Source organism: Apteryx mantelli, chromosome 1, assembly GCF_036417845.1.
Source record: "Apteryx mantelli isolate bAptMan1 chromosome 1, bAptMan1.hap1, whole genome shotgun sequence".
Taxonomy (NCBI): Eukaryota; Metazoa; Chordata; class Aves; order Apterygiformes; family Apterygidae; genus Apteryx; species Apteryx mantelli.
The window spans coordinates 160517209-160541925 of record NC_089978.1 but is presented as its reverse complement, the minus strand read 5'-3'; the positions used below and the strand labels follow the sequence as shown (position 1 = coordinate 160541925).

Genomic DNA, 24717 nt, shown 5'->3' with positions numbered 1-24717 from the left:
GAGGAATTACAAGAAGATGCAAACAAAACCAAGGAACTGGTGGTCTTGAACCTCCTAAGATGGCACATGCTCAGCGTGCCTATTTTAAGAATCACTTGGAAATGATTTTTATATTGATAACTTTCATGTGTGGATCACAGCATTTTGTAATTTTATCAGATACAGAAATAACTCTCACAACACTACTTACCATTTGGGAAGCACCAAAATGCTGCTTCTCTTCGAAGATAACATATTTGAGCCTTCATTTTCATTCTAAGGAGCTGCTACATCAACTTAGCAAATGCAGCAAGTATTAAAAGCAGATGCTTGTGAGAGCCAAAACCCTCCTCAATAAAACGATGACAGCAAACCAAAACCAGCCCCCATCTGGTTGATCTTGTTGTGTTTTTCATTATTAGCGTGCCTTTAACGTTCAGCAAGTCACGTGAAGTACTTCAGGCTCTTGAAGGACTTTGGAAACCGAGGGAGAAGGAGCCACTTTCTGCCTCCGCTGGCACCAGATTTGCGATGACACAACGGGAGCTCACGGGTGGGGGCAAGCACAGGCCGCAGGGCACCTTCCCCGCAGGGCGTCTGCCTGCCCCAGCCCTTCTTTCTAACCTCGCCACCAGAGGGAGATTTGTCTCTCTTCTTCGACTGCAGCCAGGAATCACCTTCCCCGGAAGGTAACTCGGAGCAGGAAAGTAGCTCGGGTGCCTCCGCTGCCCTCAGAGCCTTTCTCCCGCTCCCTCGATGCAGCCCTGGCCAGGGCCCAGCGAGCACCAGAACCAGCGCAAGGAGGAGCTCGAATGGACAGGCACAAGGGAGGAAGATGCATAAGGAAAAGACAAATTCCCTCTGTCTTCTGTGCTTTCCAGGCACAAAAGACGAGTCTCCCGTTATCCCTTCTCTTCTCCACACAGCAATTTCCACTACCGTCAGTAATAGCACAGCCAAATCACGACTTTTTTGCTTGCCTGGGGGAGGAAGGCAAGGGAGAAGGGGTGCTGGGCCCGTACCTCCAGCACTACGCGCACAGGCACGGGGGCACCCGCGCAGCCCACGAGTGCCAGGACTCTCCCAGAGCACCGCCTGGCCTCATCCACAGGGCAGGAGGCTCCCATTTAAGCCCATGGTCCCGCTGCATGCAGCTGACTTGTGGAAATTCTTAAAAAGGATTCTCCGCTTAGCTTCAGATCAATGGAAAATGCACCAAAAAAATTTTTTTTTCAGCTACTAACAGGAGGAGGAATACATTAACTGCAAACACAGTGCCAGCAGTTAGCGCTCCACCCCTGCCTTGGGAATCTCGAAATGCTTCGGTTAGAGCTGGAAGCCACAGCACAGGCCTGCCCTTCAGCTCACTAGAAAATGCTGCAAGAACTCACCAGCAACCAATTACCACTATAAAGACAAAAAGAAAAAAAAATTTGTTTTAAGAATAATTCATATAGCACATTCAAATTCACCTTAGGAAGAAACTCATTCTGAGTATCTTATTAGCAGAAAGAAAATAATGCAATGAGGGAATTCTTCACGGGTTGTTTATTTTTTTCTCATTTATTTTCAGCTAAAGCAAGGATCACAGAAACATGTGAAAATAAGACAACAATTACTCTATTGTAATAGCTAGGAACACATGGAAGGAATCAATTTGGAGAGGAGACAGCTTTTGGCGCTTACTTACGTGGAGCCTCTCAAAAGGTTTAGAAATGATTTTGTAGACCTGTCAGTTCACTTACTCCTCTGTACTCCCATGCTTCTGGAAACATGCAGTACTTATTTCCCCAGGAGCTCCCCATAGCCAACTGCAATTAAAACTCAGCAACTTGTCCCAAGACTGTGGGATTTTGAGCAGAGCTGGACACGCATGTGATTCACATCCTTATCGCAAGCCTTCTGAGCACAGCAAGTGCTCACTCATATCCCATCCTTTCAACAAACCGTAACAAAGTAATACCAAACCCCACCACGCATTTTGAACAGAAGCAATGTAGCTGCTGCATAGACAGGGAGACTAATCTCAAAAGTTGATTTCGGAGGTAGCAGTCAGCAAGCTGCACATGGCACAAAGGCACCGAAGGGGGCAGAGAAAAGGTGAGGAGCACAGTGATTGCAGCAGAAGGGAGAGGGGTGAACAGGAAAAGAGAAACAAAACAAATCATCATCATCAACAACAAAACACTTAAGAAACATAAGGTAACCAAAAACCAAACTGGGAAACACTTCCTATGGAGGAGTAATACTCAGTATTACAGTGCTTAACATTAAAGTACCCATTTCCCAGGACAAATGTATTCAGTCACTTTTCCTTAACGTCCTCCTTTCTAAAGGAGTACAGAGTTTTAAAGTTTGGACACACGTGCCTCTGAACAAGCAGACATACATCGCGGTGCTTACAATGCACTCAACAGGACAGCCACTTTATTACAAAGACCAAGCAGTGCCCTGAAATAAGACCGAGCAACTTGAATTGTACAAAACATCAGCTTCCTTGTAGAGGTCATTAAAGTAACAGGCCATAAGACTAAGTTCACATCAAATTCGCTATCCTGAAAATATCAGATAACAACAGTAATACCTAATATATTTTCAGAGTTTATGGCATGATCATCATGTGCTCTACTCCAAACTACATTCAAAAGATATTGCTATAATTACTTTGAAAACACAAAGTGTAGGTTATTGTTCACTTTATTTCCACTTTCACAAGGACATCCTTAAGGTGAAGTGGTAGCAATGCCTGCCTTAACTACCATGACTGCTCTATACTTACACAGTCACAACTTTAGTAAACCTAGACATTTCTACAATATGGATACTGTAATCTGATAGATTTCAGTTTCTATTATGCCCTTTAATGACATATGAAATAAATGGATAACACATTCTCAGAGAGCTTATGTCAGTCTTCCCAGTAAATTAAAAAAAAACCAAAAAACAAACAATCAATATGCGTCTGATATCTAGTTGATAGGCAGTTAGGTGGGATTCAGACATGTTATAAATACAGTTCTAAAACCAGACCACAATGTGTATTTTACAGTGTGCACCACAATTTCATTTTAAAGTAAAACTGTGAGGAACTGAAGAAGATTCACGAATGTTCACTATTCACCACCACCCAACTTGGGCAAAGAGAAGAGAAAGTGACATTGTATGTAAAGTCAGCTGAAGAAAGCACGCTTACAAGGAAATTATACTTTCATTAAAACGCCACAGTTTTACCCTTTGGTAGTTGTGACATACCCATAGAAAAAGAAATTGTGCAAAGCATGTGAAACCAAGTGCAAAAAAACTCCACCCAGACATACCCAACGGATTTTATTCTTAAATAACAGCTCTACAATCACAGCTATCAACCAACGAAATCAAAGCCACAAGTGTTTTCTCTAAAGGCTTCTTTCACAGTACTAATAAGAAAAACCAAGTTATATTTTTCTAGTTACAGCTCATGTGTACGGTATTTTAGTTATCAGACATTATTGGTAGCAAGATCATACCTGATGAAACGGACCATTAAAACACAAATATTTTAAAGCCAGTTAACTTCAGGAAAAGTTCTATACATTCATACTATAAACACTGTTTAGAGTGAATCTGTGATATCTGTCATTGTCATAAACACAAGATTTTTCTCGGGAGTAAAACGATGCGTATTACTCCTGTGCTGCAATTAACACTATTATAGTGATTTATGGTCCCCAGCACTTTCTATATGCTATTACAGAGCGTGATGTGTTGCAATAATTAAGGCTGTATCAGCAATTTCATTACAACCCCAGCTTTCAGGGTAACTAAAACTTGGCTATAAAATCTGCTCTGGGACACTTGAGCTGTCAAATCTCCTCTAATACTTTAGTGACACTTCTCCCACCAAAACAGGCACATCAGTTCTTTCAGTTTATTTACAAACGTTCTTAAGACAAATTTAACTGGCAGAGGCAAGTGATTCTACCTTGATTTATAGTCTTTTGGCATTTGGGGCAAAATTAAAGTGCAAAGTATAAACTTCATTGCACGGTAAAGTAATTTAGATTTTATGTTAAAATAAATCCTATTTAGGTGCCTCTATCTATTCACCTAGTGACCTTGTCCAACTCAGTCATTTTCCTCTACACTTTGGTAAACATATGGTTATATATAGATACATAAATAGAATTAAAAATGTTTACCTTTATTTCACTACTGTGGACAAATTTTTCTTTTAGCACAGGAATGGATCAACCTATTCCTAGAAGTAATGCTTTCTGAATTTATCAGCTAACTAGTTAATGTAAAATGATGCATAGTAAAAGGGATACACTGAACTTGATTGGTAGAATATACTGGTAAAGCAAACAAGCACTTACGAAGACTAACTGGAATAAATATGTTGAAAGTTGCAATATGTGCAAAATTGCTTACCAAGTATTTTAAACTTTGGTTAAAATTTTCAGATTGAAGTCTTACAGAAACGTTATGGAAGCAACACAAGTGATTACAAACACAGGAATGAGGTAAGTTATTATTAGTGCAAAAAGCAAGCATATGCTAAAAGCAAAGCATATGGATTAAAAAAAAAAAAAGAATGAATCCCATGGAAGTTTTAATACAAGACCCAAAAGGTCTCTTGTAAACATTGGTATTTACAAGTTTTAGATTTGTACAACTACAAAAGGATAATCCTAAATATTAGTAGTGCATTTACAATGAACTTATGTTTTTTGTAATAAGAGAAATGACTAAGTTTATCTTCTTCCTTTTAAATCTTCAGGGGATATCTTTCAAGATTAAGATATTTGTTACAAATAGTAGAAAAATCATTTCTTTACAAAAAGTATATATTAAAATATTTATACATTTTAAGTTACTATATAATAACTGGACATTTTTGCCTTGTACTCAGACACCACAGTGAAGAATGTGGTGTAAGAAATTGAAACCAATCAGAACTTGCTCATACACCAAATCTTTATGGATTATCTGTGCAAGATCTGGAACAATCATAGGGACTCTACATCAAATACTGCTGCATATGCTACTTTTTTTTTTCTTTTTTCTCCCAAATCTGAAAGTAGGAAATTTTAGCTATCACTACCAGAAAGGGCTACTGGATAGGGTATGGTCCTCCACCCCACCAGCTTCAATATAAATTAATTCTATATGGTAGTTATACCTGAGCAAGGCTGAATAGCGTTGATGTTTCAAACGTAAAAAAAGTTATATAATTTTTAAGATAAAAACAATGCAAAAATAAAATATTTGTAGCATTTACAAATAGTACAAGAGTTACATTAAACACTCCATTCAAAACTTGAAACTTATTACGTTGCTTCTACTTTGAGCCTGATGTTTTCATATCTGCAAAAAGAAGGAAACATTGTTAAACATTTCATATTTCATCTCACCTACACTGTCAAACATCTTATAACAGCAAATACTATTTTGGAGTTTCAGGATACGGATCATTGTCAAAACCCTTGACACTTATAGGGTTAAAACCATGTTGGGATAGTAAACATTATGGAAGACAACTTCTTCATTGTTGCTCTCCATCTCAGAAAAAACACGTTAAAAACAGTTGTGTATTCCAACAGTTCAATCTCAATCCGCTCACTGTGGTTCACAGCGCACAGACCGATGGGGCAGCTGAACAGATACAGCAGTTCATGGCTCCCCACTGGGGTGGGGAGGCTCCGCCATTCCTGACCTTCCTCCGTCCTTCGGGACCTCTTGCTGAGCAGGGCCAGCTCCCGATACTAAGCCAGAAAGGGGAAGGGGTGGGATGAGGGGAGAAGTCAGCAAATCTACTTGCTTTAGGTGTCTGATCTTCCTTACTTAAAAGGTCAGCCAAAGCCAATGTAAGGCAAGGAACACTGCGTAACATAGAGAAGAGGGAAAAAACCTCTTCTGGCAGCAGCAAGCTGTTAGATTGATTTAACCATCTTGTCAGATCACATCCTTAAGTGGCTCACTGAATCAACAAGCCAAGAAAATGCCAGTTTCAGCATCCTAAATTGAAAATAATTATTTAATTGATGGTACAAGAAACTGCCAAGTAGATAAAGTGGAAACTGAGAGCAAAGAACCACTTTAATCCAGCGTATGCTGTGGGATTATATGCTGCTGTTAAGAGTGACAGCCCCCCTCTCAGCAGTCACTCATGCCTCTCTCCCCCTGGGCACCGGCACTAGCCTTTATACAGCTGCACAGCAGGCCACATCAAGGAACTGAACACGTAACTAGACTACTTACTCCTAGAATGAAAACTTTTAAACTGAAGTACAGCCCAAGGAAATCAGAAGCCTGCTAGGCTGCTGTTATTTGGGGGACTGGGTAAGATTTAATAAACAGCATTCAGTATTCTTGCTTTTCTTTGCTTGTGAACAGATATTAAAATTCCTTAAGTGTTATGCTAAATTTAACAACCAAATGTTCCTAAAACTTCTATAGAGAACAAAGCGACATTTCCTGAACTTCACATGCGTTGCTGAGGAAAGTGCTGGTTCAAGAGGCATAATAAGCCATTTTCTCCACCATAGCTACATCCCATTTAAATGCTGCATCTGACACCGACTTTACCTTGAAGCCATCGAACTTGTGTGGCCGGTCCATATCCTCTCTCATTCTTTGCAGAAATCCTGAACACTATAGCAGGCCGGGAAGTGTAATCAACATGAGCATTTGAAAGCTGGGCAGCAGTCACTATACAAGATGTTTTAAGACCACAGTATATTCTCATAAATACAAGCTGATTTGGATTTTCCTGTAATTGTGTGGAACGGATTGCTAAATAAGCAGAATATTCTAAAATATTTCCAGAAGGTGAAGCAGGAGGCTCCCAAGAAAGATGAATACAGTCTACACTCTGAAGAAAAAGAAAGAAACCATGATTCTGTGCAGGTAACCATTAAACTATATATATATATATATATATATATATATATATATATATATATATATATACACACACATACATATACATACACACACACACACACACATACACACAAAAACAACCAAACAAACCACACACACACACACACACACGAACTCTGAAGAGCATGTGAAAATTTCAACCTATTCTGTCTTTGTTTCTTTATTCCAGAAGTAAGCGAGCATTTAGGCTTCCTTCTGGTACAAATGCAGAGCCAAAGATGCCAAAGGACATTTTGGAAAATTAGAACACCCGTTTTCTGGGCCATTCAAGATGATTTAAAAAAGAAAAGATACACTTCCACAAATACAAATACAGCACATCTTGGAGGTTGTAAGTTTCACTAGTGTAAAATACAGTATGTCATGAAATTGAAATCCCAAATAAGAAAATTCACCTATTATTAAAACACATAACACGTTACAAAAGCCAAAACAAACAAACAAAAACAAATCAAGAAGCCCCCCAGTAAAACCCTCTTGATTTTAAAAGGTCGCAGGTAGAACTGGTTGGGCTAGCAGTTTGAAAGAGACATCTGTTTGAAAATTAGAAGCTTTGAGATAAAAATTCATCTTAACATGCCAATTCATTCTTCCAATAGTCATATAGTTTTACCTGTTGTTTTATGCGAAAAGAAAGTAAAAGGTCAAAAGAAAGTAAAAATGACTCTTTGGAGGTAATGATGCATCTTTTGGACTTTTTAAAACAGTGCAAAGACCTATAAAATTAAGGGTACAGTAAGAGAAAATTGTGGGAAAATTATCAGATGATTGATAAAGATGTGTATCTGACAATACAATCATTAAGACCTAAAATAATTCTTTATAGTAAGATTTTTAAAGAATATTTAATTGAGCAGAATTCACCAGCTAAATGACACTATACAATATGATAATGTTCACTTAAAAAAAAACCCAACAACAAAAAATGCAAACCAAGAGTTCCTAGATTAAGTTTGTAAGCAGAATTTTATACAGCAGGCCTACAATTACCTCTATTTCTCACCTTGGTGATTTTGACTGTTGAAGGAGCTCCAGGAAAACCAGGAATGCAAGTCTTGAATTCACTGACTTTACTGAAAGGGCCAACACCACAACCATTAATTGCAGCAACTCTGAACCTGTACACTGTGCCTGGAAAAAGATCCTGTTTCTTAAGTAATCTGTAGTCTGGAACATCTGCATTTTCCATCTGAAAATAAAGCAAAATTTGTATTAAGTTTTAAAGTATTCTAAACACACTTCATCTAAAAAAATATACACAAGTTGTGAAATAAACTGAGATAAATCAGTTTTCAGTTTCAATTAAATTTATTAAAACACTTTTGTACTTAATTCAGAATTTATAGAAAGGTTATGACTGAAGCACTGGCCTACTTAAAAATAACTGATCTAAGAAACATTATGAGACTAAGTCTCTAATCTAAAACATTTTTCAGGCATTGAAACTGAGCTGTACCTCTTGGCTAGTTTTACTCTCAGGTCAAAAAAAAAAGCAAAATAGCTGTACAGTTTTTTTTTTTTTTTTCCAAATGTATATCTTAAAATGTAATTACTATACTCCTTTGTCCTCAAAAGCATTTTTCTTCTAAAAGCAGTTATTTCTATAGTTATGGGTTGCAATTTATAAGAAGGCATTCGTTGTTTTTTTAAAGAAAAGCACTGTGGGTTAGTAACAAATAAGTTTACAAAACATCATGTTTAACATATGCATTCATATATCCCTGAAACTTTCTATGCAACTATTTTTCTCATGAATAATGTATATGAAATCACAATTAATATAAAACAACATAAAATGTACTAAGCTCTTTAAGATGTGGAATACTTATAGTAAAGCACTTTCTGAAAAAGCGCTTATTCTTTTGTTACTGTCTCAAGAAAACCTCTTGGTTTGATGTTGATTACTTTTGTCTGCTCTAACTCTAACATCAGCTACAAACCATCTCTCTGGTCTAACTGATGGTAAGAAGATTGAACTGTGCTCCTCAAACACCTTCCTATTAAAAACACCAAGGCTCTTACAAGTTAAGGAGAAAAAAGTATATATAGATATCTATATATGTATCTCACACCTAAAGCCTGTCCTAACCTTTATATGTGAACTTGATTTTTTTTACCTTTATAGCATCTATCCTACAAATATATTCTAGAAAGAATATAGGTACAGTACGTAACAGGACAGCACAACCGGTATTTACAGAAGTATACAGAGAAGGTCAAGAGGTTTTGGGGATGCTCAGGTTGCCTATTAATATGTACTTATGGACCAAAGATAGTTAAAATCCACCCACTGGTTTTATTTTCTCTGATGTGCCATATCTGCAAGTAAGAGCTCTAAGCATATGACAAAAAAAGCTGTCACTAAAGCGTAAAGCTCTAGAAGTAAGGCAGAGATCACGTCTAGTGAAAGGAAAGCATACTTAACCATTTGATGATGGCTATGTTGCATACAAGTGTCAGTGGTCACTTACGCATATTTGACATGTGAGATTTTGGTTCTGAAATCAACTCAAGCATCTAAATAATTGAAGCAGCCTCCTGGCTGTAGGTATTTCTGTGCATTTAAGTGAGATACACTCATCAGCTTTGTTTCTTTGGGAGGGTGTAAAGAAGATGGGGCCAGACTCTTTTCAGTGGTGCCCAGCAATAGGACAAGAAGCAAAGGACACAAAATGAAACACAGGAAGTTCTGTCTGAACATGAGGAAAAACTTCTTCACTGTGAGGGTGACAGAGCACTGGAACAGGTTGCCCAGAGAGGTTGTGGAGTCTCCATCCTTGGAGATATTCAAAACCCGCCTAGACATGATCCTGTGCAACGTGCTCTAGGTGACCCTGCTCGAGCAGGGGGGTTGGACTAGATGATCTCCAGAGGTCCCTTCCAACCTCAACCATTCTGTGATTCTAGTTCACTAGGAAATCATTAATACACATTTTTGCTATCAAAACTGCAGACATTTTTCAAGTTTCATGTGTATAGCATTTTCATACATAAACTTATATGTGCAGCAACATTAAGTGAGAGAAATCTAATACAGAAAACAGTACAGTTCTAAGTTTAGGCTTTTTAAACATTCTAGCTTATGTCTCATTCATTGGTTATGTTTTAATCATTTGTAAGATTCTTAAAAAGAAACTTTGATTAATACATTTCAGTGCGGTACTGAAATGACATATTAAAAACCGTTTTATATTTTTAGAGAGTTTTTACTGGTCTGAGAGTTCATTAAGTTTAAAATTCTTTTCTAAGGCTACAGATAAAACTATGGAAAGAATTAGTAATAGCACTGTAAGACTCTCCATGTAATCATAGAAAAATGATAGAAGAAAATGCATCTGGTTTAGGAAACAGTAATAAAAGTGAGCAAAATGTATCAGAAACTACACGGTCACAAAATACAAAGCTCCTACAAGCACCAGTTTCTGCTACAGCATCAGAAAATCCCACATTTTGTTGTCAAGCATATGGGCAACAAATTACAAAATACCTATGTGCAAGTATATCAGAGAAAAATTATCAGCTACCTTGTTAGAGATGCTCAGTGTTTCCTCTGGCAGCAAGTAGAACTGGCTCACCACAGCAGTGTTGCTTTTAAAAATTCCAACATCACACCACTGTCGTTCCCTTGTTTTCCCTGTTGCCATCTGTCTTAGTGGAGTTTTCTAGTATTTGAGGAACATGTTATGTATAGCATCCATACTTCAATGTAACATAAAAAAGTTGCATTTCAAGACTCAAGTATATGTAAGAGAACCCCTTTCACACCAGTAAGTTACTTTCTTATACTTCAAAAGAATAGACATTTGTTATTAAAATACTGTTCAAAACCAGTTGGTTCTTAAATATTCATTTAGACACAGTCCATCATTTAAAAAAAATAGAACAGCTGTAGTTGGCATGACATCTCTGACAGTCTGGTTTAAATGGGGAGGGGAAGAAATTCAAAGGTCTTGAACTAGGTGTCTATAGCAGCGCATAGTTGTGAGTTAATTCATCTCAGAGGTCAAAAGGAATTTTGCAGCATGGTCCAACCTCAGTAGCTCTATCTGGGATTTTGCAGTCTCTCTGCCTCAAACATATTCTCTTAAAAGAAAAAAAAAAAGCAAAAAAAAAAAAAAGCAGCTGCTAAACTTGCTCGCAGCTGAGAACAGGGCCTCTGCTGCAGTGTGGGGCAATGGTGGAGGGGTCATGGGAACTGTTCCCGACTGTCCCAGAAAGACAAACTGCCTTTCTTTCTTGCCCGTCTCCAAGCACCAAGGAGGGTCCTCGGATGGTCAGTGCTGCCCAGCACAGATGGACACTGCTCCTGCTAGCATGGAAGAGGGGGGCGGGAGTGGCAGCTGCTATTGCCAAAAGCACCCCAACCCTTTAGTAGCAGCTGCTTCTTCCCATCCTTAGCTCCTCTCTTTTGGTGGCAACAGTGGCACCTTGGTTTTGTGTATTAAGTTGTAAGCAGGTGAAATAGTAGGCATTTACTTTTTCAGGCAGTATTTACAGCTTGCATAGCCAGTCCCCATCTCCTCTAGGGAAAAACATCAAGATGTCAGTTCAGTTATGTTTCAAACCTACAGATCAGCAGCTAACACTACATCTGATCTAATATATACTTCATATTAAATTCAGTTATGCAGACAGAAAAACATTTTTACATTTGCACATCATGCAGCAGAGACCATTCTACTGTGCCAGTTGATAAAAAAAATGATTCAACAGCTGAAACACATACTTGTAACTCCTCCCAACTACACAACTACTACTTCGACTCAAATCAAACCCATACAATGCAATGAGTTCTACAACAGAACACGTTCACCCCTGTATTATTCATTCCAAGCCCTAAATACACCTTTTCTTTCAAAGAGATATAATCAAAGGAAAATAAAGAGCCTTTAGAACTAATCAATTGTAGAACAATAAATACATCAATTTGATGATACTTCTGCAGACTTACAGAAGAGTGTGTATCATTCGTCTGTCCAGTATTAACCTTTGTCGAAGGCATGATAAAAGCAGTTTCAGCAGCTAAAAACAAAAAGTTATATTTAAAAAAATTAATTGAAAGACTAGTTTATGTGAAAAATTGCACACAAAGTCCACAGAGTATGAAAGTTGTCATGGATAGCCACTTACAATTGTCTGTTGAAAAAGTATGTTTCAGACTTCTTTTGCATGCAGTTTTATTTATAACATAAACAACTAATTTTGGCTTGCTTCATATTCACAGAACAATTGCAAGAGCATGGTATTACAGGCAACTATAGATAAAAAGTAGACAGAAGACAGGACTAAGAAAATCCTAGCAATTGACAGAAATAGGAATTACGGAATCAATATGGAATATTTGTGAACAGAAACTAAACATTCAATTTAGGCACACACTGATGACACTGTACAAACAGCCTAAGCATGAAATCTTAATTTTAATGCATTGCTTCTGACATTAATTCAGACTGAATTTTGAAGAAGAGCAATTCATTTTTTAAATAATTTAACAAACGGGAAGAGAACATTTATTTACATTTAAAATTGAACCTTAAAAAATAAAGTGCATGAACAAAGCAAAGAAATATTAGTATTCTATACTTGTGCTTCTGGGTTTTACTTTTAAAATACTCTTTGGTAAAATTTATACTACTAAAATAGGGTCAATATGAAAATACAGTTCTCTAGTTAAACAGGACAATAGAAAGTACAACCTGTTGTTTTTCATGAAAAACAAAATCTAAAAAATTACCAATATATTAAGTTTCTGTATGGCTGCTTATTGATTTCTCAAGCAGACTGGACAAATTTGTTACAGAGATTATAATTTAAATTGAAAATGTCCAAGGTTACTATTTATAGACTTTTGCAGACTAAAAATAGCAATCACTGAAGGAAAGCAGATGTGCTACAGGCACCAAAACTGGCTGCCACTGCTACTTAAAAAAAAAAAAAAAAAAAAAAAAAAAAAAAAAAAAAAAAAAAAAAAAAAAAAAGGGCTTCTGCATAAGTAAAGATTTAAAGGACTTTTCACTTACAGAAATCAAAGTGGTTTACAAAATATAAAAGGAATATCCTGATTTTAAAAGAGGTGTAAATCATGGCAGAGATCATTCAGGCTGCCCAAGGTCATCAATGCCCAGAGCCCTATCTCAATCCCAGGTACTAGTCAAGATGAGAATCCCACCACACTAGAGGAACTCTGATGGCCTTAGATATATATGGCTCAAAATACAGTATGTGAAACACATTTCAAACCTTCAGATTTTGAATTGAATGTTGTTAGTGAAGTTTCATCTTTAACAACTGCCCCATTTGTACTTGATGATTCAGTTTTAACAGCCTGCTGGGTTACCATAGTTTGTGTGCTGGAGACAGTACTGGATACAGAAGCATCAGGATTTACAGTTCGTTTGTCCAAGTCATGTAATTCACCTACATTTGCTGAAGTCTGAGGACCTTAAAGAAAATATTAACCAGAATTCAATACCGATGATACTTAACAAATCTCAACTTGATCTAATGGCTTTAGTTTGACATAAAGGCAGAGTTTAGCCCAGTTTTAGATTAAAGCTGACTATATTCACTCCTAATACTTTCCTTGGGTATTTAGTTTAACAATAGTCTGTCTATATACTTAGAAACATTTACGCACATACAGTTATACTAAAACAGTGATTTCATTTGTTTTAATCTTGTTATTCTATATCTATTTGGTTAAGAATGGTTTAATTCAGAAAAAGAATCCTAATATAAGAAGAAGCATCCACGCAAATCAAAATCACAGGCTTGTAACACCAATTTTATGTCATTCAATATAAGATTATTAGCTGTGGAAGTCTGTTTCTTGCTCAACACTTTAGGATCCAAACTTTCCACACAATAACTGAATTTACACTGTGAAGAAAATGACAATGCCAACTACATATAAATGACTTGCATAAAAATCAAACATAAACATGTCAGTTGATTGGACCTGGATTCACCCCACTGAATATAAGGCACTTCAGAAAGATACCTAAATCAGAGCCTCATCATCTTCTACTCCCTCTGTAGTTAGAGAAACATGCGCCTCTCTAAGTCACATCAGATCTTAACTAGGCTAATAGCTCTTTAGTATTAACAGAGAGAAGTATTGTCAAAGGGAGCCTGGAGTTGCTATGATCTTAATCTAAATGCCTCATATGAGTGAGATGAATCTGGTCCTGTCAATCTGGTCTTTGATGTTAACAGGGCTATTTATGCTTAGAGACAGACACATCTGCCATCATAATAATGAATATACTGAGAATTTCATGTTCCTTGCAACACTTCAAACAACTTACGATCTCATTTTTTCCTCATTTCCTCAAAATTCTAAAGCATATGTACAGTAACAACTAGCACAAGTTTTTTTTTTTTTAAACTAAAAGGCATCTAAAATAACTTTAAATGGCAAAACACAGATATAATCTTATTCTATGCTTATGAGATTAATTTTAACTCTCACTTTTTAAATTAACTTTTATTCTATAAATATCTTACTTGAAGTACAAACAGGCGAAAGAGAAGGGGCATTTGATTCTTTGAATCCTGTAGCATCTGCATGGCTTTGCATAGTCTCTTGTGTAATCTTGTTTTCAGGTGCTGCAATCTTTTCTTTTCCTTCTATTTTTAATAATGAGTTGGATGAAAGGGAAACTTGGACCTAACCAAAACAATACATTTGTTAATGTTTAACTGCAAAGTCTAGAAATTTTAGTTGCAAACATAGCACGAAAATGCTTGCTCAAAAAAAACAAATCCTCCAACCAATCCCCCTGGCATTTTAAATTAAAGCAAGCAACTGACCTTGTAATCCACCTTATTTTAGGCATTAAAAAAAAGGACTTACAAACTCTAAGTTGGCTTGGAAGTGTCTCTGTCCCATTCTAAATTTTATCTGAGGGTGGGCTCATATTTTTACACTATTAGATGAAAGTTCATTGATGCACGAATTTAGATTATTGGAGGGGATGGGCGGGGGGGGAGGGGGAAAAAAAAAAATCACAACAGAGGCTTTCAACCTTCCCTTTCCTGGCACCTACCTAAGGTATTTCTACTGGTAGTAAAATTCACAGTGCATCTATGTGTGTTTTCTACAAGAATACATTATCCAAGATATTCAGTAGATCCAATACAGATCTGAGGCACAACACAATTAAGGAAAAGTCTGAATTTCTTAAAATGTGATCCTTTATCCAGAGTTTTTCTCCTTCTCTTTAAGCTGGCAAAACAGTAGAACATGTACAACTGCACAATCAGCACAGATAATAGTTAGGTTTATACTGTAGAAAGAACCTATTACGAAGTAAACTATCAACAAAACCCTAAGAGAGAAGGAACGTGACTTAGGCCTTTTGCCTCCCACATTAATTTCACCAACATTTGGGGATGGAAAGCATTTCTACTGGTACCAGGCTCCCAGTTAGCATTCTGGAAGCCAGCACAGGTGCAGTTTCCTCCATGTATTACCATGAAGAGGTCTTTAAAGACTGCCTGTCAATCACAAAAGTGAGAAGGATGTCAGAACACCAATATAACTACTTCAGCAGATTTTTTTTTTTTTTTTTTTTTAAGGCATAAGAAGTATGCAGGGACTTCTGAAACTGAGCAAGTGTTTTGGCAGTTCTCCTGCTTCCCATGCTACTATGCCATTTAGGCTTTTTTTGAATTTACACTTACATTATTAGGAATGACATTATTTGTTTGGCTGGGATGATCCACCTTCATTTCTGGAAAAGGGATGCTAGTCAATGATTGTAGACTTTGATGTAGAGAAGAGCCACCTTTCAGGTAAACAAAAGCAAATTCCCATCAGTTACATAAAGCTTAATATTATGTTAGGTGAGATCTATTACAGTGAGCAAAAGTGAGACCCAAAGTTGCACGAAAGATTTGGTTGTAAGACTGAAATGAAATTGTAAGGCCAAATAGTCAGTTAAAATCCTTTCCTTGCGGTCTCCTTTCTCAAATCACACCCAGCATTGTACAAATACATATATGTAAATATATCCGTTCAGAGGGCTTACGGTCATAACCCAGAGATAGGTTAAAACTGAATTTTCCATAATTATGGAAATCTTCATACATAACATACATAATTATTATACACATTTTGGGAATAACCAAAGATTCAGCATCTCTATCAAAATAATTAAAAAAAAATTTTTCTTAAATAAACTCCTGCTAAGTACTTATGTAAATCCCTGTTCCACCTTTGGACAAACATTAGCACGGTGTGATCTGACAACTACCTTGTGAACTGAGCACCGATGTTTCAGGAACCCCAGTACCAGGTGTTCCAGTCACTGATGGCACTGGTGAGTCAGAATGTAGTTGAAGTAGATACCCTTCAACTGTAGGTACTTCATCCCATTTCACTTGAAAAGAGTTGGTTGTAGCTCTAATCAGCTGTACCTGTGATGGTGCTGGAGGTTTCTCTACAAAAAGCCAATAAAACAGATAGCATGTTTGAAATTGCCCTCCTTTATCAGTTTAAAAAATAACTGCATAATGCAAACAAAACCAATAGTTCCCTTTTCATCTATGTACAGTATATACCAGATACAACAAGAAACAGTTGTCAAGGTTTACAAATCAAGTCAGAGAATGACGAATTGCCATTTCAGAGTGTTCAAAAATGCTAAAATTTTGATGCCTTTTCTTAGTCTTAATGACTCTTCCGCTGCAAGTCAGTCTTTGGCTTCTATACATATCATCTTAAGGATTGCAGAGACAGGAGATCCTCTCGCTTTCTAAAAAGGGGTGCACACAGTTCTTTGGCTTCTAAAATTTTATGTACTCCTGGAAAGAATTCACAAAGACTGGGCCTCCTTTTTGCTTGCTCTCTGTAGCCAGAGTGAACTTTCCCTCGAACTGCCTCCGCGGAGGCTGCAGGTCTGGCATGATGCAGTGCTGAGGCCCTGCCCCCCTTGCTTGCCTTGATGCCTGACTAGGCTGCGTTCTCATGCGTATCCCACCCCAGCTACTCTTTCTCTCTTCTGAGAGAAATCTTCCTAGGAGAGGAAAAAACAAACAAAAAAATCCCAAAACATGATCTCCACTGCTCTAAACTCTTCACAGCTTCTGGTAACCATTCTCATCCTTCTGCTAGAGCAAGGAACAACTCCTGCTCAGCAGCACTATTCTAGTTCCTTCCCTCCTAGTACCATCTCAGAGCCCTGCTAACAAACAAACAGCCATCATGCCAGCTACTAATGACTGACTAGTGCTCCCAAATTCCCTTCAAACCCAGGAACGATTTTGTCCCTTCTCAGATTAAACAGTATCTTTTTGCAGTCCAGGAGATGAGGAAACAGCAGAAGCAATGATCCCAAGAGAAGGAGGGGGTTGGTAAGAAAGGGTAAGTAGGAGCAGCAAAGATCACTCCAGAAAGAGGCCAGGAACCTTGAGTTTAGGTAACATACTCTTTAGTACACCCTTGTATCTACCAACTCTAGCATGCAGTATAGAATTTAGCCAAAGTTCTCTTTCAGAGGCTTTAAATAAGCCTTCCTGTTTTTTTCCAGTTTAAATTATAGCTGTAGTCTTGAAACAATCAACAAAAGAAGGGTGCTTTATTAGAATAAGCTTTAAAATTTAAAACATCTTTAAGCTCACTACAGCTTTAGAGCTTCTGAACACTGATGATGCCAGCTTTCCATATGCTAATAAAATATGGAACATAGTACAGGTCTCTATTTATTTATTTCTGACTCACCAGTATCAAGGTACCAAAGATCTTTGCAGCAAACTTGATTGTTCCAAGCTTTTCTGTAACCATCTCTACCACTCCAGATATACAGACGAGTGCCCACAGCTACAGCACAGTGTCCTGCTCTTGGCCCTGGTAACAAGTTACTTTTGTCTTCCTGGCAATCTGAGATCAGACCTATCCATTCTGTGGTATCTAGTAAACGAAACTTGAAAAATTCAGTTTCTAGATGTTTACCGAAACAAGAAATACATATGTTAGCACACTTAACCATTCAGAGAAAATGAAAATAAATCACCTCTGTTTTTATAGATGATTGCATTTAAATTTTCAGCATCTTCTGGCTTTTAAAATTACACCAAGTAGAAGGTCACCTGAACCAATATTCCAAATAATTTGCAATACATGATCAATTAAAATGGGATCAATTTTCTGACATCTGATTGCCTCTATCAGACAAACACAAGATCAGAAGCTGAAGATTCAGGGACAATTCTGTCACAGTTTAGAAACAAACTGATTTCAGATACTGTCTTGCATGCTATATTTTACATGAAGCAGGAGTATTTATATTACCTAATATTAAATTTGCATGAACAAAAATTTGCATTGACAAACTAGCTGAATGTTCAAAAAAAAAAAAAAAAAAAAGTCCTCCATTTGTCCAAAGAGTATTCAAACAAACAGGTAAATTGACAGTAAAAATCACATCCTAAGAAAGATGTGAGAACTGAGGTCTTGTTTAGTCAACTACGTTTACAACCCTGTACCTTAAAACTTTACTCCGGGTTTTCAAAATACTTATTTCACTCTGTTAAGAAAGTATTAATTAAAAATACCCACTCCCAGAAAGGCAGAAGCACTAACCCAAATTTAGGTAAGAAAATGAGCCGGTACATTTCCATTCACCATCATGAGCAGAAATTTCACCTCCTGCTGACTGTGGAACCCATCCACCAAAAACATACATTCTGAAATATAGGAAAAGAGGGAAGAGGGGAAAAAAAGAGGAAAGCTAATTAACATTTCCAGGTCTGCTACATGTGCTCTCTCAAACTAGGACAAAACAGAAAATTTCCAGAGCTTTACAGTTCTGGTTTACAGCAGATTTTATTGATGCCTACTCTCTTGAGAAAGTGTTGTTGCACACATCCAGCTTTTGAAGGTTTTGAGTAAGTTAACTGTAAGTATTTAAATTTTTATTATTATTTTTTTTTTGAAATAACTCCTGGAAACAGAGGTTAATACTGTATTTTGTTTACAAACCACCAAACTGTTAATACGCTCCAAAATCACATATTTACATGGAATTTTTACAACCCTTTACTGTAGACCTCTCAATAAACCATTCTAAAATTAGAAGGCAGATATTAAAGTCAGATACCAAAATTTAAAGTCATGGTGCAGACTACAATAAAATTTTATATAAATAATAAAGCTAAGTTCTTGTGTCAGAAGATATCTTCCTCACTTCTTTCCCTCCTTGCTTCTTTCTCCTCACCCCAACTCACAAACTGATATAAAATGGTCTGAAATCCATATCTAAAAGTCCATTTTGCCAAAACTCTCTCTCAAAATAAGTCATATTGGCAAGAAAAAGTAACGAGGAACAGATAACAGGCACAAAAGTCTGGAATGGTTTTGCCTAGAACTAGTTCTGATCTTTGGGCAGTTTCTTTGCAGAGCTAGTTCACTGTGTGACAGAGTCACTCAAGTTGGCTTCTGACAGCTTAGGTCCAGCCGAGACCAATCCCAAAACTCACAAAGGTGCATTAGGAAGCCTGGAGAACTGCTTGGGTGTTGGGCAGATCCTGCTGGCTGGAAACACTGACAGTTTGACAACCGTATATAACAGCGGCACTTTTTAATTTCCACTGAGGTAGGCTAATAGAAGTAGAAAGGCACTCTACAGGGCTGATGGTTTATACTGAGCAGTTGTGGGTAAGCATCATCATTCTCCTACTAGGTGTACCTTTCTATAGTTGAGCTTTTAACAACAGACATACTTGTTTCCTATTACATTGGCCGTATGGAGACTGCGAGGAAGTGGTACTGTTCCCTTAGTTTCTGGTCTTGACCAGGTCATGGTTTCTAAAAGAAAAAAAAAGAATAAAAAACCCTCAAGCAAGTTATTACTGCGTATTTCAGTTCATGGATTTTAGGAGCCTCCTAAACTCTAACTCTAAACTCTAACTCTAACTACTTCTAACTATACTCAACAAAATAAAATTTCACCATTTTAAGGTGGCTGCTTAAAAAAAGAGACTAAAAAGCATTTAAAGCTTCTTTTAAAATTAATAGAAAATATCGGCAAACTAGCTGTTTAGCAGTTTATCAGAAAGATACATTAAGCTGACTTTTGTTAAACTTAGTGATCATAGTGACAGTTTTTAAAGCACTCTAAGCTAACAGACAATCTGACAGCATAACCAACATCAGTGAGGAGAATATATGCAAACAATACAGCATTTACCTCATTCCAAAAATTACAAAAGGGTTAACACTAGAGTGTAGGGTCCCAACAAAACCTGCACTACATCACATCAGTAATCCTCATACACTTTAATTTTTCTTCACAGCTAGTTAGGCCCCTGCACTGACTTATAACAGCAAATGAACTCACCTATGTCAAGCTCCCAAAGATCATTAAGCCTACAGCCACACATCCCTCCAAAAATATACATCTTTGGACTTCCCAAATCTTTTCTGCAGTATACGATGGCTGTGTGAGATTCTCGGGGAGATGGCAAGATCCCTTTTGTCACAGGAATACTCCAGCCCACAACTCCAGAACCATGTTGCAGCTCCAGTTCATAGAAATCATTTAAATATCTAGGGTATTGTTGAAAAAATACGGAAAATACACTTATAAACAAAATTACAAATGAGCTTTAGACCCTCAACATTTCCAAATATTACAGAATTCTGTCATAAAAGTGTTGTATTTTACTGTCCTCCTAAAACATCCGAGGGCATTCTGGACAATACCATCCCTCTCAAACTCCAGAATATGAGTAAGAAGTCCAACTTATCATTTAGAAGAAAAAGTAAACTAAAGGGAGACCATTACTCAATCTAGCATATCTTTTAAGAGTACTGTGGTAGTTAGAAGCAGAGAGGACCAAAACTAAGTGGATTGAAAACAAAAAATTAACAATTATAACTTGTTACCTCTAAGGAAGTATGCTTTCATATGATACCAGATAATTGTAGTCCATGAAAGAAATATTCAAAATTAGTAACAATGTTCCTAGCAATATTTGCTACATACAAACTTGGAAAAAACTACAAAGTTGTGAGAAGTATGCTATGATGGGGGCATTAAAGATATGAACTTCTGCAACTATAAGGCAACAAAGGGGAAGGGGTTGGGGGAAAGTTGCTTCTTTTCTGAAGTGTTCAGGTTGGCCAACAATTAGCCATTTGTTGCTGAATCTATTGGCAAGTTATTTTTAGATAAAAGTCTCTGAATCCTGGCATTCACACCAGATAACTTTTGTTTAATGAGCTTCAAATTGCTAGCCTGTAGCTCCCTTGGTGCCCTCAACTGCAGGTGAAGGTGGAAATAAAAACTTCAGCTTTGGCATAGTATTATTCACTGATAAGAAAAGCTGACTTCAACTGTTTCTTTAAAGAGTTTCCAGATGGATTGGTAACTGCTTTCCACAGCATCGTAGAGGAAACTGAACTTCCACTGTAAATTCACTGATGACTCATGAGACATTCATTATTTAAGTAATTCTAACAACCAAGCATTCTTAAAAAGATTACCAAAGATATTAGAGAAATACACCAAGGTCTATTCAGGTTTCCCTGCAAAAGCGTCACAGCTTCCAGTCAGTGAGATTAGCAGAAGAAATGTTAAAGCTTCTTAGCATGCAATGCCCCCAAGCCCCCAAATAATCGAAACATCAGTACCAAGTACACAGGACAGCCTCCCCAGAATGTTCCTCTTTATTTCTTAGAAGCCATTTTATCTAGTCATTTATTTTTAAAGATATTTAAATCAGGCCAGATCAGCATACCTGGGAACATTATTATTTGAATCCTCACTTTCATTTGCCAGGCCACCAAATAAATAGCACTTGTTACCATACAAAGAAAAGCTGTGGCCAAGTCGAGGACAAGGTGGTGATCCAGTAGAAGGGGCTTGAGGTTTTACTTTTTTCCAGAGCCATCGACTTGCCTTAAAGACAAAAAAAAACACAAAAACAAACAAACAAAAAAAACCCCAGAAATATCTTCAGTTATATTTGTTCAGTCAAACTAATGTTATCTGAATTCCCAGGTTACATCAACACTCATTTATTTTTGCATGATTTTTGAGGGAATGCTGTCCTTTTCTTAAGGCATACGTTAACATCAATATGTAAGTGCTAAACTTCATGAAAATACTTTAAATATTTTATACTTCATTTAGACTCTTCTTTGCTGCTATTGATGGAAGTCTCTTTTTAAAAATTATTCAACTTTTTTCCACTTTCAAAATCTATTTGCAGAGCTTATTTTCTCTTAAGAAGAGCAAATCTCATCTAACTTTCCACTGCAGCTCATAATATAAAATGTGTTTGTTCAAAAATACTTAAATAAAATAGTCCTTGAAACAGAAATGTCTCCATACATTTCCTACCTGCAATTCATATAAGTCGTTACTGTATCTTCCATATTCAACCATTCCTCCAAAAACTAGTATTCTGGTACCATCACAAACAAATCCATGGGCTGCACAGCCTGGAGGAATATCTCCCCTTACAGCAGGAAGGAACCACTGATTTGTAGCTAGAAAGAGAAAGAAGGGGGGGGAAGGATTTCAAACACTGAGAAAGTGCATTTTTAAACTTCTCTGCTTCCTAAAGAATTACCTTTTACCTGCATATGACTGTGAACGGGCTATTTAACACTAACGAGTTTTTAAAATAGTCAGTTAATTGAAGAAAAAAAAAATTTTTTAAACACTTCTATCAAACCAATGTTACTCAATATATGAAATGAGCACATGAGGTCACTGTAAGTTAGTCAGTTACTAAGGGTCACACAGCAATTTAATAAAATTGCCAAAAAAATGAGGCTAATGAGCATAAGTGCAGTTCCGCATAAAAGACATAGCCATGCTAACTCAGAAAGAGCTAGCTCTAGAAACAGAATTATTATAGCTTCAGCAGCATGGCAGTGTGCCTGGACTTAATGGCCCTATTCAAAAACTAATTACACTATTCTGGGACCAATGCTAATATCTACAGAGCTCTGTGCTGGCACATGGAAGAGAAGAGGCACAGAGGCAGGAAAGAGCAAGAGAGACTGCCTCATTTAGCACCAGCATATTCTGGTTTAAACTGTTCTAGAACTAAAGACTTAAAGTAGATATTGTCACCTTTTTCCTAAGCTATCTTCATGAGTAAAAGGAAGAAAAGTATGAAATTAGGAGCGTCCCATGAACCTTGCTGCAGGGGATTAAGATGCCCCCACTGTGTGCCATTATCCTCAAAACCATCATGCTCATTGCAGGAGTAACAGATGCCCAAACTCAGGCATCCCAGGTAACAACCTCACATCTCAGCTTTCAGAAACAAAGGTTAGCTGGAGCCAAAACACCAGGCTGAACTGCAACAACTGAGCCATGGTCAGTTCTGTCACTGCTGCAAAGAGGCAAACACCTTCAGTGGAAAATCCGTGCAGAAAGATCAAAAACTGACAATGTAAGACTTACTCAGAAGGCACCTGTCAGAACCTCTGTTCTAAAAGAGACAGCATATTTGTACTAAGAGCTTTCTTTAGATTACCTTTCACAGCAGTAGAGTTTTTTTTTTTTTTTTTGCACATGTGATCAAGTACACCCCTAAGCTACCATGGAAAAATCTGCTCTGAAGAACTCTAACAGAAGATATTTTCCTCTGAATGAACTACCTCCAAAACATTTTCTTACTCCCAAATTTTGTCTAGGAAATACTCAGTAAAAATTTCGCCTTTTTTCCTGGAATGTTTTTGAATAGAAATACTCAGTGTTTTGGAGTAAAGAGTTGATAAGATAAAAGGATAGTCAGAATGCTCTCACCATCACTTTTTTGCTATATTTGACAGCCAGCCAGCAATGAAAAACTGAGAAGCACCTAACTCCCCGTCTCACTGAAATTACGCAAGTTCTCCAGCCTTGTATAGCATCCTGTGGCAGTAACTATTTAGGCATCTAATCTTTCACGAATAAAACTGGCCTCCGGCAGTTTCCTGTCTGGAAAGACTCCCAATGCCAACACAGTCACTTTTCTAACCAAGATTTATTTTTCCAGCACATTCAAATCTGTAAACCGCCTCAAGAGTGGGCGGTTTCGGCACTCGAGGGGGCTAAACCCAGAGCCTCATGCCCCACGGGGCACGAGGGAAAACAGCACACAGGAGAAGCGCATGAAAACATTTCCCAAGCTGCTTTTCCCGGAAAGCAGAATTAATCCACCGGCATCGCTCAGCACGACGCCGGGGGGCCCCCTCGGCGAGACATACCTCCTGCCCGCCCCCCTCCATTTCGGCCCTAGGCAGGATTTTAAGCCAGGGCCCGCCGCGCCCCACAGCACCGCCGAGCTCCCGCCTCCGGGGAGGCCGCGGCAGGCCCGGGGGAGACCCGCGGCCTCCCCGGGGGCAGGAGCCACGCCGGCGCCCGCCGCCCCGCTCGCTGCCGTTGCCGCTGCCGTTGCCACTCCACCGCCCCTCCGCCGCCAGCAGCGGGCAGCGCCCGCGGCCCCGCCCTCCGCACCCGTGTTGTAGACGTGCAGCTCGTCAGCGATGCCCTCGTTGCCGCCCCCGAAGATGATGACCAGCTCGCGGATAGCGACCGCGCGGTGCCCGTGGCGGGAGCGCGGCACCGGCCCCGTGAACGACGACACCCGCCTCCAGCTCAGACCAGCGGCGGCCGCCGCCATCTTACCGCCGCTCCCACAATGCACCGCGCGGACGGGACAGGCCCCGGGGCGGGGAAGGGGGGAGCGCTCAGGCCGCGGGGGCGGGTCACGTGATGGCGGGGGGGGGGCGCGGGGGCGGCTCGCGCCCAACGGCTGCCGCGTCGCTGTGGGGCGCCTCGCGGCGGGGCGGGGGGGGAGATGGGGAGC

General features: G+C 38.4%; 1 protein-coding gene across 3 annotated transcripts; it reads right to left on the bottom strand.

The window, feature by feature from the left end:
- Positions 1–1510: 1510 nt before the first annotated feature.
- Positions 1511–24549, bottom strand: HCFC2 (host cell factor C2). 3 transcript variants are annotated; one of them, XM_067308483.1, is made up of 16 exons: positions 24366–24549; positions 22251–22399; positions 21646–21806; positions 20244–20452; positions 19627–19711; positions 18488–18591; positions 17627–17815; positions 16161–16346; positions 15589–15692; positions 14410–14572; positions 13144–13344; positions 11855–11925; positions 10428–10565; positions 7907–8092; positions 6547–6832; positions 1511–5325 (listed from the first exon to the last, which is right to left on the bottom strand). In XM_067308483.1, the coding sequence occupies exons 1-16, from the start codon at positions 24529–24531 to the stop codon at positions 5300–5302; spliced, it is 2424 nt and encodes an 807-aa protein (XP_067164584.1). In that variant the 5' UTR covers positions 24532–24549; the 3' UTR covers positions 1511–5299. The 3 variants fall into 3 exon arrangements, 2 of the variants coding, with proteins under 2 accessions (XP_067164584.1, XP_067164578.1); XR_010886096.1 differs by lacking the exon at positions 1511–5325 and adding an exon at positions 7517–7619 and having other exon boundaries at positions 6783–6832; XM_067308477.1 differs by lacking the exon at positions 1511–5325 and having other exon boundaries at positions 5332–6832.
- Between the last annotated feature and the right edge of the window lie 168 nt (positions 24550–24717).